Source organism: Botrytis deweyae (assembly GCF_014898535.1).
Source record: "Botrytis deweyae strain B1 chromosome Unknown BDEW_033, whole genome shotgun sequence".
Taxonomy (NCBI): Eukaryota; Fungi; Ascomycota; class Leotiomycetes; order Helotiales; family Sclerotiniaceae; genus Botrytis; species Botrytis deweyae.
In genome coordinates, this window is record NW_024066240.1 from 68,832 (window position 1) to 85,480 (window position 16,649).

Here is a 16,649-nt window from a genome sequence, read left to right on the forward strand (position 1 = left end):
CAGTCTGACATTGAACCTCTGATAAAAGGGAGGCGCAAATCCTCATACATTCAAGTCGAGTTTGTTGAGGAATTTCTTGCAATCAAGTAGTGATGACTAATCACCGTGAAGTACCTCCCGAGGGAGTTTTTGTTCCCGTCCCGACCTTTTTTAAGCCATCAACAACACCTCTCTCTACAAACCAAGCAGCAGTAGATGTTTCAACTCAGGTTCAACATAGTGTTCACCTTGCGAAGAATGGAATACGTGGACTGGTGCTTCTTGGGAGCACAGGAGAAGCCATTCATCTTTCACGCGCCGAACGATCCGAATTGATAGCTGGTGTTCGAAATGGACTTACCTCCGCAGGCTTCTCAGAATACCCAATTATGGCAGGCGTGCTAACTAATTCTTTAAATGAAGCATTAGAGTGGTTGGCCGATGCAAAGGAAGCTGGAGCACAATGGGGTCTTGTTCTTGCACCTGGATATTTCGGTCCTGCTGCGAACCAAGAGAACATTAAAGAATGGTACAAGATCGTGGCAGATGCTAGTCCTATTCCAATATTAATGTAATGTCCATGTCTCTCTCGTGTCGTCATACAAATCTAATTCGCTACCTCTGCAGCTATCATTATCCTGGAGTCACAAACAACGTCACAATAAGTCTCGAGACTTATACGGAGCTCGCTGCTCATCCCAATATCGTTGGGTGCAAAATGTCCCATGGAAATGTTTCACATCACCTGCAAGTCTCCTTGACGCCAGATATCAATCACGAAAACTTCCGCGTATTCAGCGGGTTCGGCCAACAGCTTGGCCCTATTGTACAATTCGGCGCGGCCGGTGTGATTGATGGGCTTGCCGCAATTTATCCTCGAACAGTTGCACGCCTTTTTGAACTTGCGAAAAGGCGTCCTGTTGAATCTGCAGAGTTGCAAGAGTTGCTGTCGCTTCAGTTCTCCGTGAGCCGCGCAGAGGAATTTGTTGTGAGATGGGGAATAATCGGGATCAAGGAAGGGGTTTATCGAACTTTAGGTATAGGAAATTTGGAAGGTGGAAGATTGCCCTTGAGGGGCAAATTACCTGAAGGGGAATGGCAGTCCTGGAATTTTGCCACTAGTGCCATGGAAAAACTTGAAAGTTCATAAGTTTTCGCGGCTTATGATGTTTTCAACAATTGTCAATCTCTCACATTAGCTAAATTGCATGTTGTAAGTAGAGCAAGGTTCAAATTAAACAAATTTTTGAAGTAATTGGCATCCCTGGGGAATAGATTCGTCCAACTCTGGGCTAAACATCCTGCCATATGATGTTCTCTCCATTTCCACTCCATTTCGATATTATTTTTGGGGGGACTTTGCGCACGTCATATACTTCGTTTGTATTTCAAGATGGTCACTTGCCTTCTGAAATTCACTAAAACCTCAAAATCAAAATATCATGAAAGGCCGGGGACTGGTTGGAATACAATATCTCCTTTCTTGACAGCATCTTCACCAAGAAGCCCCCTCCTTGCTGGGGACAACATTTCATGCATCAATGCGCCTCGTGCTCATTAACTTCTACTTATAACTCCTATTTCAATTCTGCAATTCTGCCACTCATCCACTTTTTACCGTCACTAAATCCTTACTTCGAGGGATGCCGCGGCGCAATCTAATTGTTCTCGTATCATGCATATTTTACCTTCAATCGCCGCGTAATAATCAAAATTATACTTCCAAGTCAGGAACCAGCTGTTTTATTGAAGAACAAATCTTCCACTGGGAACACGTCCACGCAAAATTGCCCAAAAACCACCGGGATTTTCACGTCCAGAACAAGTCGCTGGCCTACCGAAAATTCGAACAACCGGCGCTTTAGTCTCCCGTTTCTTTTGCGGAAGATGCTCCGTTTACCAAGGACTTTGAGTCTCTTGGTCAAGAGGCTATGGATGAGCTGTGCGAACAAGGAATCGTGGTAGTATTTAGAACAAGTGCTTAGGAAGTTCCACAATTGGCCATCCATCTAGGAACTATGCTCAGACATTTCCAAGAGATGTATATTGTTCTTCTTTGGTTCACACAGAAGCATCGGGGCATTTGTAATTTATGATGCGTAAATAGCAAAGCAATTGGTCGGGATATTCGCGAGATCCACCGCGGCAATCAACGACATCGAACTACTTGGATAAGAGAACGCGGAGTTGAAAGAAAGGAAAAAGAGGGAGGGTACATGGAGATTGAGACTATCCAAGTACAAGTTTATTCATGTATTAAAAGGGCCCATTCGAGACTGGTTGCAAAATGATGTCTTTTCAGTAAGACGGATAGTTATGCCATCTGGTCGAATTCGATTACTCTCGATTACTCAACAGCCTTCCCTTCACTTATCATTGAATGAATTGCCCGGAAACTTTCTACCTCAGTGACTTAAGAAACTCGACTCTTCCAGAGTTCTCTATCTTGGTGTCGGGTTTATGCATGAGGAAACATTTCGCTCATGGCGAAAATGGGTACGTTAATTCAAACGCTGCCGTGAACATGTTGCTGAGGCCAGGACAACAAAAGGGTCTGGCTACAAACCGGAACAATAATATTGATAGTGAATGTGGGAGTCTTCCGATTTCTATATGCATGCGCATTCATCTTGTAGTATTTCATGAATTCAAGATTAAACAAGCATAGATATCTTCATATTTACCAACGATACTAACAAATTCAGGCTGTAGAGATGTTGCCTTAGCAAAGGCACTTTGTGAGTACTGTGTTAATCTTACCGGGTCTGTCCCTTTACCAACGATTACCAACCTCCTACACTTCCTTATGGCTCACAAAAGCACTGGTTTCAGCCAGCTATCACCATGCATCATGTCATGCCACGCGAGATTAGTAGTGTTTGTAAATTTGAGCGATCGCGAGAAATATTGCAGATGGCCAACGCAACAAAATTCTCCGGACTCTACTACGATCTCGTAGATCCGCATGTTACGCGGTCAAGTGATAATTTGGATTATTTGAGTGATGACCTAACGTACACTGAGACAGAAAGTACAGAAGGGGCAAGGAGAGAAGAGCGTGAGAACGTAAATGCTTCAATTAATCAGGAGAGGTACCCTAATAATCGAAAATCACAAGGAACGAGTGAACGATATTGAAATTGCACTTAATGAAACGCAAGAGATGAGCACGAAGAGGGGTAGGGAGAACGGAGAGAAGCCTGGGAGAAATCTTCTCTCTGCATCAACCAACGATGAAGAGGTAATGACACGGTGCAACTTTGACCAAGATCAGGTACTTAATTTGAACAAAAACAACCTGCGAAAAGTTGGCGACGACGATTTCGGGGTAATGGAAAGGAGGGGGATTCCTGTAGATCTGTTCCATCAGCACAATGTTCTTCATCGAAAAAAGGAAGCATAGAGAGACGAACACAAATGTGATCAGTCATCTAGGGTTGATTTCGAGCCCTATAAATTGTTTGAGAGCTAGGTCTACTACGACAGGGCATTTAAGCTAGCTATTTCTATTCCACTTTGCTATTATCAAGCTTGAAGCTTCTACTGACAGAAAGGAATCATGAAGGGGGGGACAACTTGGTTGAATGGCTTGTGGATGATGATGTTAAGGGATGAATGGAGAAGAACAGGTGCTAAAAGGCGGACTGGAATGCTTGAGAGGAGCTGGAGTCAGGAACAGACCGGAATATGCAGCTTATATATAGGATATGAACACATGTATTAAAGCTAAGGGTTGGGTTGGGTTGGATCAATGGATCAATGGTTTACTGACAACATATGAGGTGGTGTTTGCAATTGATTAGCGTTTCTCTTCCAAGAATATGTTGGGAGTACCAGCCATGTGTTATGGATGAACCTCAATCAATTCTCATACTTCGCTCATGATATCTTCTTCATCTCATACTCTCTCCGATTTTGAAATGCTCTTCCATTCATTTCAATTGTGATGATCGAGTTCCCCGATTTCATGCCGTGGATTCGGCAGTGATCCGACAACCCCTCCCGCTAGGCCTGTGCCATGCTGACATTGTAAGATACATGAGACAAAAATTTTAAGCATAGATTCCTGGGACCCAGAATATTTGCAACACAAAATCCGTCTCCAGATCCGCTAGCTATCACGATGATATTTACCGACTCCTTGTTAGTTCAAATCGACTTTTAATCATGTTGCAGCTTACAACTGTATTATCGGAGGCTGATAATGAAGGGGCTAGGGAGAAATGTAAAGTCCGTGCATAGCAATCTATCGGTACCTAGGTAGATTGTGTTTGTTGAATGGATGCAACTGGAATAGTCACTCATCCTCCTATCACTAGCAGAAATTTAGATGGAATTCAATTTCGATATACTTTATTTGTTTATTGGGATTGTCGGTGTGCAACAAGAGTTATCTGGATATCTGTCGTGTCTCACGCAGAAGCCATCTCCAATTGAGATCATCACTGACATGTCGCTCCTTCCTACCCAATTGTCAGTTTCGAGCTTACTAAATGGACGATAGTGCGTGCTATCTACGTTTGTAGTACAATGTGAAAATCGAAAGACGGCGACTTTACTTCATCTGATTCCGGTGCATGATGTGTGTGAAACATTCCTCTGTGTGGGAAGTTCCTGGCCGACAGCTACTAGTTAGTTGATAGCTAAAAAAAAAACGCACAGAGGCTCCGATAAACCATATTTTGGAGATTCATAATAACGAAGGTAGCTGTTGAAATTTTCAGATTATTCTTCCCTCAGTCTGTCCTTGCGCTTCTGATATCGGAATCCACGAGAAAACAGAAACTTCCCATTTTTGTACGGGGTTCCCTTGTAACCTCTAAGTCTAAACGTCATCGAAGCCGAGTTCTGCGAACAAAATATCAGAAGCTTACGACCTCGAAGTTGCTTCAACGACAAACTCCCTCGAAATCTTGGACATTGTGGTCAGTAGGGAGGGGGATTCTTTGAGAAGTTTCTAGGAAAAGCACGAGTTAGCTCAGCAACGTAACGATCTACCAACCATGACATCAACAATAGTCGGAATAGACCATCTGCTTCTTGGTATGTTTTTTCCGTCATTTAATTCCAATTTGATCCCTTACTTATTAAGGCTCCAGGTACGCAAGAGATCCTCCTCGCGATTCCACACCTCATACGTCCAATTCTTCTTACATTTGCTCTGTTCTTTGCTGTGTGTGTATTTATGTGCGCAGTTGCATATGCTTTTATCGCCGTGAAATCAAGTCTATATACGATTGTCAAGGATTCGGATGATACCTGCTCGAAATGGATGAAGAAGATTGTCGCTAGTGATGGATTTATTGAGATAGGGGTACTGGGATATGTGTTTGTGGTTGCATTTGGGGTAGGGAGGGGATTGGATCTGGTGCTTGGAGTTTGTTGGTGAGGAAGCCGGGGGGTTAAAGGATGGACGGACAGGTTGCCATGAAATGAAAGCATGGTCTTTGATTGCAGAGAGTCAATATCCTGATGTGCAGTGTTTAAGAAGTACAAGAAGCATTTGGACAGTCTGTTCCCCTCGGATATGAATATTGTCAGCAAAAGAACGCATGAAGAAATGGTTGATGGAATAGATGATTCGAGTCTTTTGGACCACAATCATGCTTTTGGTTACTAAACCATCATCACGAAGCAAGACTTGGCCAACAATATCGGTGAATGAATAGCACCCTCTCTGCTCTCATTTGGATTTCCAGTAGATAAGTACCAGAAATATCCATCGCCTTCATATTACCATTTACTCGGAACAGAGTAACCGATATCCCTGCTACGTGCACGCCCCTACTATGTGTACGTTTTCTTCAATCAAAATAAAAATCAATTTAAAATTCAAAAATTATTAAAATAAAATAAAATTTAGTTCTAGAATTAAATGATATTATTTATTTTGATTTTTTAGAATTTCAAATTGTTGAAATAAAAATCGATTGAGTAATAAAATAAAAGAAAAATATAATTCTAATATATAAATTTTCAATAAAAAATATATTAAAATCTATTTATAGAGTTAGAAAATATTTAAATAAATTTTTTGATATTAATTATTTATAGGGAAATCAAAAAAATCCAAAAAGTAATAAAATTAGTTTTAATAAAGATTATTAGATTTTCTAATTGTTTTTATTATTTTGAAATTTTTTTAAAAATGAATTTTAAAACAAATTTAAATTTTTATATTAAATATTAAAATTTTTGATATTATAATTTTTTTGAAATAAGTTATATTGAATATTAAAATATATAAATTTTAGATTAATCAAAAGAAATTATTTAAATAAATCTTTTATTTTTAAAATTCTATTTTTGAAATTATTTAAATCTTGATTTTGTAATATATAACGAAATTCTAATTATAAAATTATTATTTTAATATAAAAAATCTCAAAAAAAAAGGTTTTCCCTAATTCAAAATATTATTAAATTAATTTTTAAAAAAAGAAAATCTAAATAGAAATCATTTTAATATCAATAAATCCTGAAAATTCAGATATTTAAATTTCTTATTAAATCAAAAATCAATTGATATAACTTTTTTCTTTAATATTAAATGAAATATATATAATTGAAGATTATAGAAATCAAATTTTTAATAATAATTAATAAAAGCTCATATTATAATTAATATTATATCAAATTAAATTCTTAATATTTATTTTTAAATCTTTAATTAAATATAATATTAATAAATCATAAATTTTAATATATTTATATATATTTTAAAGATTACTATTATTATGCAATTTAAAAATAAAATTAAATATTATAAATTCATTATTTTATTAATAATTAATTCTTATAAACCTTTGTTTTAAAAACTATTGTGGGCGAAACTTGGTACTGGTCACGTGACCTCTTTCTGTAGCTAGTATTTATAGGTCTTCTTTGTATAGTTTAGAGAAAAGTAATCAATTCCTATCCACTTTTTCGTATACTTTGTAATACGCTATATAGTATCTACTCCTCTTTTTTTTTACTGGAGGCGCTATATCTTAGTGACTTATTTATAGTATTTACGAAGAACTACTTTATAACCTTACCACCTTCTACTCTTTTATACTATTAGAATTTAATATTGATATAATTTCAGAATTGTGACGGAAACCGTGTTGTAGACTAGAAAAGAGGCTAAATACGTATTGAAGGGGGTGAAAAGCTTGATTGTATTTCCTATGAAAGATTGAAGCTATTTAAGGTGCTAGAAAGCTAAAAACCACGCTAGAGGGGGCTGTAGTATTCACTCTGGTATCTAGACTACATGGATCAGATCATATAATAATCAGAGATACAATATATAGAATACTCTGAAACGGAATAGTGTTAACCAGATCGGATTGCAATCTGATTACCATTCCTGTGATTGATATTCAATAGTTATATAATATGTAATCCTTTTTTCTTTTATAAAAAAAAAATCAGAATTTTAGTTTAATATAATTCAATATATACACCCTTTTTCATTTTATATTATTATTATCCAATTACTTATACTCTATTATAATATACTATTATCTTGTATAATAATTATAAGCCCAATATACATTTAATTATTGCTATTTTATTATAGATTATTCTTATAATCAAAAGTGGGTATATCACAATCTATATCGGAAAATCCAAATTTTCACTATTCAAATATCTGAATCAATTATATTTATACAATATATATATCCTTCAATATACCTTACCATTTAATCTAATTAATCAGCCTAATATAATACTTTAAGAATTAAATATCAATTAAAAAATATTTAGAATAAAATTGATTCTGAACTTCTACCTATAACTTACTCTTTATCCTCTCTCTTCTTGAAATCATTATTCAAAATAATCAATTAACTAACCACATCTCCTCCTATTCCTTCAATTCTTAAAAATATTCATTAAAAACAAAATAGAATCAAATACTACACTTATAAAACAAAGCTATCTAAATACTATACCAAATACTCAAAACAAAAAAGCAAAAATAAAGATATAGAAATAAAGAAATCAATTGATTACTTATCTATTTCTTTATTATTAATGAAGTTTGTATTTATATTTAAACTTAATATAATTATTTTGTTTATTATTTATAACAAATCATATTGTAATAAGAAAATGATATATAATAATAAGTATAAATCCTATCAATAAGTTTATAAATAAATCTAATTAATTATTAATCCAACTTATTTTATAGAATTATTCTTATCGAATAAAAAATCAAAGGCTCAACTACTTTACAAGATAATACTCTCACTCTATAACAAATTAATACTATCCAACCAAATTATCAAAATAACAATTCAATTTAAATATTATATATTAATTGCTTAGATATCAAATAAATAAATTGATTTGATAAAATAATATTAGGATTAGAATATTGTTTATTTAAAAGTATTTATATACAAGCTTCTAGATATTGATAAACTATTAGCTATTTGTATTTTCCTTAATACTATTGGGATTAAAATAATATCTTTTTGAATTTAATATAAGATTAATAAAATTGATAAAAAGATTCATTTAGGCTAGAAATATTAAATACTTCAACAAATAACTATAATATTTGGGGGTATTATCAGTTATAATGCTATATTACTGAAAACAAAAGGAATCTATACTATTAAATAGTTCAAGCTAATTATTCTAATTAAAATAATTAATTATAATCAATTCAAGGTTTCCTATTTTAATAAAAATATTAAAAAAGTAAAGTATCCTTATATATCTAAAAAAAAATAAACTAAGTTAATATTCTTATAAATAGAATCCTGAAGATTGTAATAAAATGAAAATTGTTTTGATTAAGAAATATAATAATCGTTTAGGTCTAATATTTATAATAAAACAAATCAGAAAGATCAGATAAAGGATTATAAACAAATTCAAGTATTTATATAATACTTTTAGGAGTAAGAATTGGATAAAAGGATTATTTTTGGATATTATTTTATCTATTGCAAAGATACTAAACAAATTCCTAGATGTTATAATGTTAAAAGTGTTTGTAATTAACTCGATTTCAAAATCAGAATTCAAATTTTATTATTCTATTTTTTTTGATAATTATAGAGTATTGTATATTATTAATAATATCTTTTTACTAAATAACTAATCTTATTATTAATCCTTCAAGAATAATTAAATAAATTTAGAATTAATCTTTTATTAAATAATTAGAAAAGGTTAGAAAATAATGAAAGATATTTTTAACAAAAAAGATCTAATCTTTATAGATATCACTTTAATTTCTAATTTTTATATAAATATTGTTTCCGAAATATAATTGTATAAATTAGGTTTATAATTTAATAATTTTAATATAACTTTTCATTTTGAAGATATAATGAAGAATGAGATATATATTTAATATATTAGATATAATAATTTTGTATTTTTAGAATTAAAGCCTTTTTTCTTTTATTTTTTTATTCTAATCTTTAACTATAATCTTATATATTCTATTATTTTTTATAAAATTAATAAATTCTTTAAATATTTAAGGAATATTTTAATTTTAAGAAAAAATCAAATAGAATTGTAATATAAAAAAATTAAATATCTTAAAAAAAAAGTATTCAAACACTTAATATTTATTATGAAAAAAATAAAGATTAAAGATTCTTTAAGATAAGAATACTCTAATTACATATATATATATATAAAATAAATGATTTCCTGAGCTTTTAGTAATTATTAATTATTTAAATCTTTCTATAAGATATAATGGGATTTATTTAATTTCCCTTATATATTCAATAAAATAATATGGCTATTGATTATTAAAAAAATATATAGCAGAAAGCTATTTAGTTATTTCTTAATAAAAAGGATTTATAATAAGGTATTCTTGATTATTCAAAGTTTTTTTATCTGGATTTATAGGAAATATAAACTTTCGATTATAATAATTAAGCAAAACAATGATATCTTTATTATTAGAATTATAAGTTATATAATATTTGAAAAATAAATTAATATTAAAAGAATTGAGCTTAAACTTTTTTCTAATTATATTTATGAAATTAATGGAGGAGCTAAGCAAGCAGGGTAAGAATTAATAATTAAACAAATCAAAATACATCTTTTTACAAAATTATCAATTAAGCTTTAAATAGAAGCTATAATAACTACTATTTATCTTTATAATATTAATCCTTTGAAAACAAGATTATTCAAATTATTTAATTAAGTATTAGATAAATAATTTTAATTATATTTTAAGGAAGGTAATCCGGTATTTATTATTAAAATTACTGATAATCTTTAATCTAATTAAAATTCAATCTATAGATATAAATACTAAGCATATTTTTTGAATAAGGAATGTAAGATTGGAGTATAAATAAAATAATATAAAACAAATCCTCGAATATATATTGAATATCTAGTTAAATATATTCTGGGTATATGGATTTATTATATATAAATATCAATATTTGATTGGATTATTATTTTTCGAAATATTATTTTTAATAAAATATTTATCTATAAATAGAATTATTTTAATTAATAGGTTAATATTATGTCTATAAATCAATTATAGTAATTAGCTTGGCTATTGGATATTACTAATTATATAGATATAAATAAAACCTTTATTAAAAACGAAAATAATAATATAAACACTTTTATTATTATAGCAGACTAGTTATTATTACTTAATTCCTTTACTGTATATACTTTAGATAATCAATTATCTTTTTTATAATAAAAGAATTCTGGAGAAGGTAATTATCTAGGGGGTAAAAAGGCAGTAAACAAAATATTAAGTAATTAAGAGTTTATCTAATTATTTTATAAACCATTTCTTTTTTTTCCAATATTAAGAAATAATAGGAATTTATATATATATATTCTAATACTAGAAGATGTGGGTGGAAAATTGGTTTTGGTTATTTTTATAGATTATAATATCTAAGTGTGGATAGAATATAATAAACCTATAAATCTAGCTAATCAGGAATAGGAGATAATAAAATCTAATTCTAAAAGCTATATCAATAAGGGTAATAATAGTTTGGAGGTAATAAATATAGAATATATAGAGATTCTGATTGTAGTATTTAGAGTGAAGTATAAAAATAATTTTAGATCTTTATTAATTAATTATTCATTATTATATCAATATTATACAAAGCCTTTTTGTAAGGTAATAAACTGAAATTTAGATCTAGAATATATAATAAAAGAGTTTGGGTTACTAAAATAATTATTTAGTCAGAAAGTAATTAAATAATTAAAAGAAATTTCAATTTTTTAGAATAATTATTTCCGAAAAAAAGCTTGTAATATAATAATAAAAATTCCGAAAGTTAATCTAAATCTATTTCAATATTAGTTATTCTTAGATAATTAGCTAAACTAAATATAATTAAATTCTTTTTGGAAGAGATATAAATAGAATAATATATTTTATATTAATATTTCAGAGTTTGTTTGTTTAAAAATCAATTATAAGAATTATAATAAAATATATAAATCTCTATATAATTTCCATTTTATTTTTTAATTTAATTTCAAGAAAATCAAGGATTAAAAAAAGAAATATTTCTTTATAATTATATATAATATAATTATAGTTATAATTATAATAAAAAACGTTTAGTTATTCGATTTAATGATTCTAACTTTAGAAGATGTTTTATATATTTATATTTCTTAAGTATTTAAATACTTTAATTAATATTAATAATTTGATAAGTATATTTTAGGATTATAGTTTAAGGTGGATTATTAAAAAGAAATCGATAATCTATATTTAAGAGAAATATAATATGAAATAGATTCTGGATTAGAGTTTATTAAATCTATTTCTTTAATTTGAGTATTTAATTATAAAAATGATAATTAGGGTTTTATTATTTGATGTTAATTATATTTTATAATAAGAGAAGATTTATAGAAGAAAATTATAATTGAGAGTATATATATAGTTATATTTATAAATCAATCTTTTCAAATTATAATATTCCTAATTACTAAATATAATCTTGAGATTAAGTAATACAATATAGTTAATGTTTTTGTAAATATTCAATGTAATCCAATTGGTATTCTTATAATATACTTACTATCTAATAAATTCAAGAAATTAAGAAAGGATGTGATTATTGATAGAATCTTATATAGGCTCTGTAATTTACTTTTTATATAATTTAAGGATTTCATATTAATCTTGAGATTAATTAAAATAATCAGATATATATAGAAATTATATATTTATTTCAATAAAGAGCATATTATATTTATTCTTTTCTTTATTAATAACTTTTAGATTATATATTATAAAAACAATAAACCTATTATTAAGAGGATTATTGATTAAATCAAATTAGTTTATAAGCTTAAGGATTTAGGTAATATTAAGTGATTTCTGGGAATCAGAGTTCTGAAAAACAGATCTGTAAAGAAACTTTGGCTAGTATATAATATTTATATTAAAAAGATTATTAAGAAATTCAAGCTCAATAAGGGTAGTATATATATTCCACTGCTAATTATTGAATTTGTTAAGTTTAATAGAATAACTATTATATCAGTTATTAAGAAATATTAAGAGAAGATAGAATCAGTATTATATATTATAATTACAATATATATTGATATTGTATTTATAGCTTTTCAACTAAATCATTTTCTTATTAATTTATTTCCTGATTATATAAAAACTATTGATTATTATATTATATATTTATGGAATATTTGTTTTTTATTTATAGAATACAGTTTTCTATTAATTTCATAACTTTTTGTATTTTCAAATATATTGTTTATAAATGATAAGAAAATCAGAAGATTATTTTAAGGGTATATTATGTTATTCTTTGGAGGAGTAGTTTTCTAAAAAGTATTATATTAATCTATTATTATTATCTCTATTATTGAAATAGAATTGTTAGGGGTAAAAAGAATAGTAAAAGAAATAATGGCTATTTTATATTTATTAAAAAAAATTGATTTTATGGTTTAAAAACTGGTAATTATTTTTTGTAATAATGTATAGTTAATATGTCTAATAGTAGATGAAAATAAATAGATTATTATTAAACTTAAATATATTAATATATAGAATATATGGTTATATCAAGAATATATAAAAAGAAGTTTTTATATCATTTATTTATCTATTACTAATATAATAATAAATAGATTAATAAAAAATCTATTATAACAGAAATTCAAATACTTTCGATTACTATTCAATTTATAGAATATTAATATACAAATCAAAAAATTAGATTAAAAACTAATTAAACTATATTTATTACTTTCTTTTAATTAAAAAATCAATTCTTTTATTCGATTTAATATACTTCCTAATCTTTTCTTTTTTCAAGAATATATTAAGTTTACATTACTTATTTTTTATAAACCTTTTTGCTTTACAAATCTTATTCTCAAAATATCAAATAAATTCAAGAGATTTATTTTTCTTTATAGAAACCTTTGAAAATAATTCCTTATAAATATATTTCTTAATAAGAAAATCCTTTTTTATAAAATCGATTATAATAGTTTTATAATAAACAGATTTATATATATCAAAATCTATTAAAAGCTCTTAAAGAGTTTTACAAAGTTTTTCTAATCTCTAATTTTATTATTAATATTATAATCAATCAAGAATAAAAATAAATATATACCTTTTTATCCTATATTTTATAAGTATTAGTATAAAGTTTTTTTATAAATATTATAGTATCTAAAGCAATCTTATATATATATATCTTGTAACTCCAGTAATAAATATTCTTAATTCAACTAAAATCCTTATAACAATTATCTAAAGTCTTTATTTGTTCAAATATTAAGGATTTTATATAATTAAAATATGAATAATTATTTATTGATTCTTTAATAAACTTATCAGATTATAAAAATCAAGTTTTAACAAAAACCCTTAACTAATCAATTTCAGCTTTTATATACTAAAAATCAATAAGAGGTAAATCATTATTGAAATCACTATTAGAAATACAAAAATCATAGAATTCATATTTATTAGAATAATTAAACAAAAGAGAAATTATACAAAAATACCTATTTGGATTATAAGAAAGATAAAATTTAATAAAAATAGAAATAATCAATTCAAATCAATTATTAAGAAAATATAGAATTCTGAAATTATTTAGTTCTTTATATTTGATTTTAACTAATTTATAATCTTTCTTTATGTTTACAGGAATTACAATAGCCTTCTAAGAATTAGAAATAATTATATTACTCAGTTTATAAAAGGAATACAATTTAGGATTATTGTAATAAACGCTTGAGACAGTATTATATAAAATATATTATCAAACAAACCAAAACTAGTCTCTAATTAATATATAATCAATCCAGAGACAGAAAATAATATCTATTTCTAATAGTATAATAGTAAAAACAGGCATAAGAGGAACAATAGCGATAAGAATAAGTTGAATAATCGGGTTAATAATATTTTCTAAAGGAAGTTGTTAATAAGTATATTACATTCAAATAAGGAAAGCAATATAGTTGAAATTATAACAATTATTATTCAGTAACAAAATAAAAAAAAGTAATTAAAAAAAACCGAATAAAGAACTTCTAAAAAGATTTTCAGAAAGAAATGGTTATTGAAATAATAATCAATTAGTAATAAATCTTATAGAAGTAGGGATAGGATTAATAATATCAGAATTATTTTTATATATAATTAATGGTATTGCTGGAGGATTAATTATTATTAAAGTAAAGAATCTTAGGAATAAATATAAATTATATTTAATTACAGATTCAAAAAAAAGCTTATTACAAGTAGTAAAAGAAAAAAAAACAGTAAAGAAATATTTTTTTAATTAATTACAATACTCTATTCTTTTAGGGTTTTTGAATCAATTAGAACTATACTTATTAGAAAACAAGTAATTTATTCAAAAGAAAATAAAATATAATAATATTAATATCTAAAAAGAAAAGAATTCGAAGAAAAAGATATATCTTATAGATTATATTCATTCTATATATAAGCAAAATTATTGAATTAATAATCACTTAAATCTTCTAAATATCTCTGGTAATCTAATGCTATTATTGTTATAATCATTAATTCGATTATTCGATTTGAATAATAATATTAATCTTGCAGTATATCTGTGGATATTAGAATCAAAACCTATAATTTCTATTTGTAATAACAAATCAGCAGGCATATATAGCAAAGTGAGGTTGTAAGAAAAACATCTACCTGCAATTTTTTGAAAACTTTTCAAATATAATAGGGTAATATCATTCCTTTTTTTATTAATTTATTTGGAATATACAATTTCCTGATAATTAAAGGTATATCAAATTTTTCTTTATATTATCTTTTTATATTGATTATATAAATGATGAATGTTAAGCCTTGTAATAATAAGGATAAAATGGTTTCATTATATAATCTAGACCATATTGAGATTCCAACAAGGTATAATTGCATTAATTTCCTTTATTTGTTTATACAAATCATCTCGATCTGGGAGATATATAACAGAAATCATATTATAGACTATATAAATTAGATTATATAATAATCAGAAATACAATATATGAAATACTCCGGAGCGGAATAGTGTTAACCAGATTAAATTGCAATCCGATTACTACTTTTATAATCAATATTCAATAATTACACAATATATAATCCTTTCTCCTTTCATAAAAAAAAGATCAGAATTCTAGTTTAGTATAATTCAATATATATACTCTTTTCTATCTTATACTATTATTATCCAATCACTCATACTCTATCGTGATATGCTATTGTCTTGTATGATAAGAATTTCAAAGAAAAAGTTGAATTTTTTCAATCAATTTTTATTATAATATAAAAAACTTTATAATTTCTTTAAATAAAACTTATATTTTTGATTCTATTATAAAATATATTAATAAATAAATAATTTCTTATATAAAAATTCAATATCTTATTTATTAATATTATTATTAAAAACTTTCAGAATTTCAGATTTTTTGATTTGAAAATATTACATTAATTCATTCAAATTATCTTAATTCTAAATTTCAAATAATTTCATCGCTTTTTTAATTTTTAATTCAATTCAATATAATATTTCATATAAATAATGAGAGCGCGCACATAGTAGGGCCGTGCACATAGTAGGGATATTAGTTATTCAATCATCATAACGTAGCGCAGCAATTTAGAACTTTAAATGTCTGAATATGATTAAATCATTCAAACAGTCTCAGAGATTGAACATGCAATCCAACGCTTTGGAACTTTCAATATCTGAATGTAATCAAATCATTTGGATAGTCCCAAAGATTGAATATCCTGCGAAGATTGAGTGGTCTTGAGCTGTTAAATCCTCATAGTTGGCATACTACAGTCCAGACTATGAAAACATAAATCTAACAAAAGCTTGCAAAGAGAAGTCTGGAATGTTTAACATGAAATGAGCGATTTTGGGTGTAGTCAAGCAGAAATTGGAAGCAACATGAAATTCTCACACTAATCAAGTTTTATAGTCATAGGAGAGAAATTGTTGTGCGCAGCAATCTTGAATTGAATATTTACAAGTAATCAAAAGTATATACATCTCGAAGAACTCAACCCCAAAACATCACCCATCAAAAGTCGACGAATGAATCTCCCCCGAATTTAATTCCATTGCAACCTGGCAACCGATCTTCCACTAAATAAT

General features: G+C 27.2%; 3 protein-coding genes across 3 annotated transcripts; all 3 read left to right on the forward strand.

The window, feature by feature from the left end:
* Positions 1-92: 92 nt before the first annotated feature.
* Positions 93-1,129, forward strand: EAE98_010056 (uncharacterized protein; the record flags this gene model as incomplete). The annotated part of the gene is made up of 2 exons (XM_038957677.1): positions 93-550; positions 607-1,129. The coding sequence occupies 2 exons, from the start codon at positions 93-95 to the stop codon at positions 1,127-1,129; spliced, it is 981 nt and encodes a 326-aa protein (XP_038805903.1).
* Positions 1,130-2,359: 1,230 nt separating this feature from the next.
* On the forward strand, positions 2,360-2,938 carry EAE98_010057 (uncharacterized protein; the record flags this gene model as incomplete). Its single annotated transcript, XM_038957678.1, has 2 exons — positions 2,360-2,614; positions 2,648-2,938. The coding sequence occupies 2 exons, from the start codon at positions 2,360-2,362 to the stop codon at positions 2,936-2,938; spliced, it is 546 nt and encodes a 181-aa protein (XP_038805904.1).
* A 2,044-nt stretch (positions 2,939-4,982) lies between these two features.
* On the forward strand, positions 4,983-5,368 carry EAE98_010058 (uncharacterized protein; the record flags this gene model as incomplete). The annotated part of the gene is made up of 2 exons (XM_038957679.1): positions 4,983-5,022; positions 5,079-5,368. The coding sequence occupies 2 exons, from the start codon at positions 4,983-4,985 to the stop codon at positions 5,366-5,368; spliced, it is 330 nt and encodes a 109-aa protein (XP_038805905.1).
* Between the last annotated feature and the right edge of the window lie 11,281 nt (positions 5,369-16,649).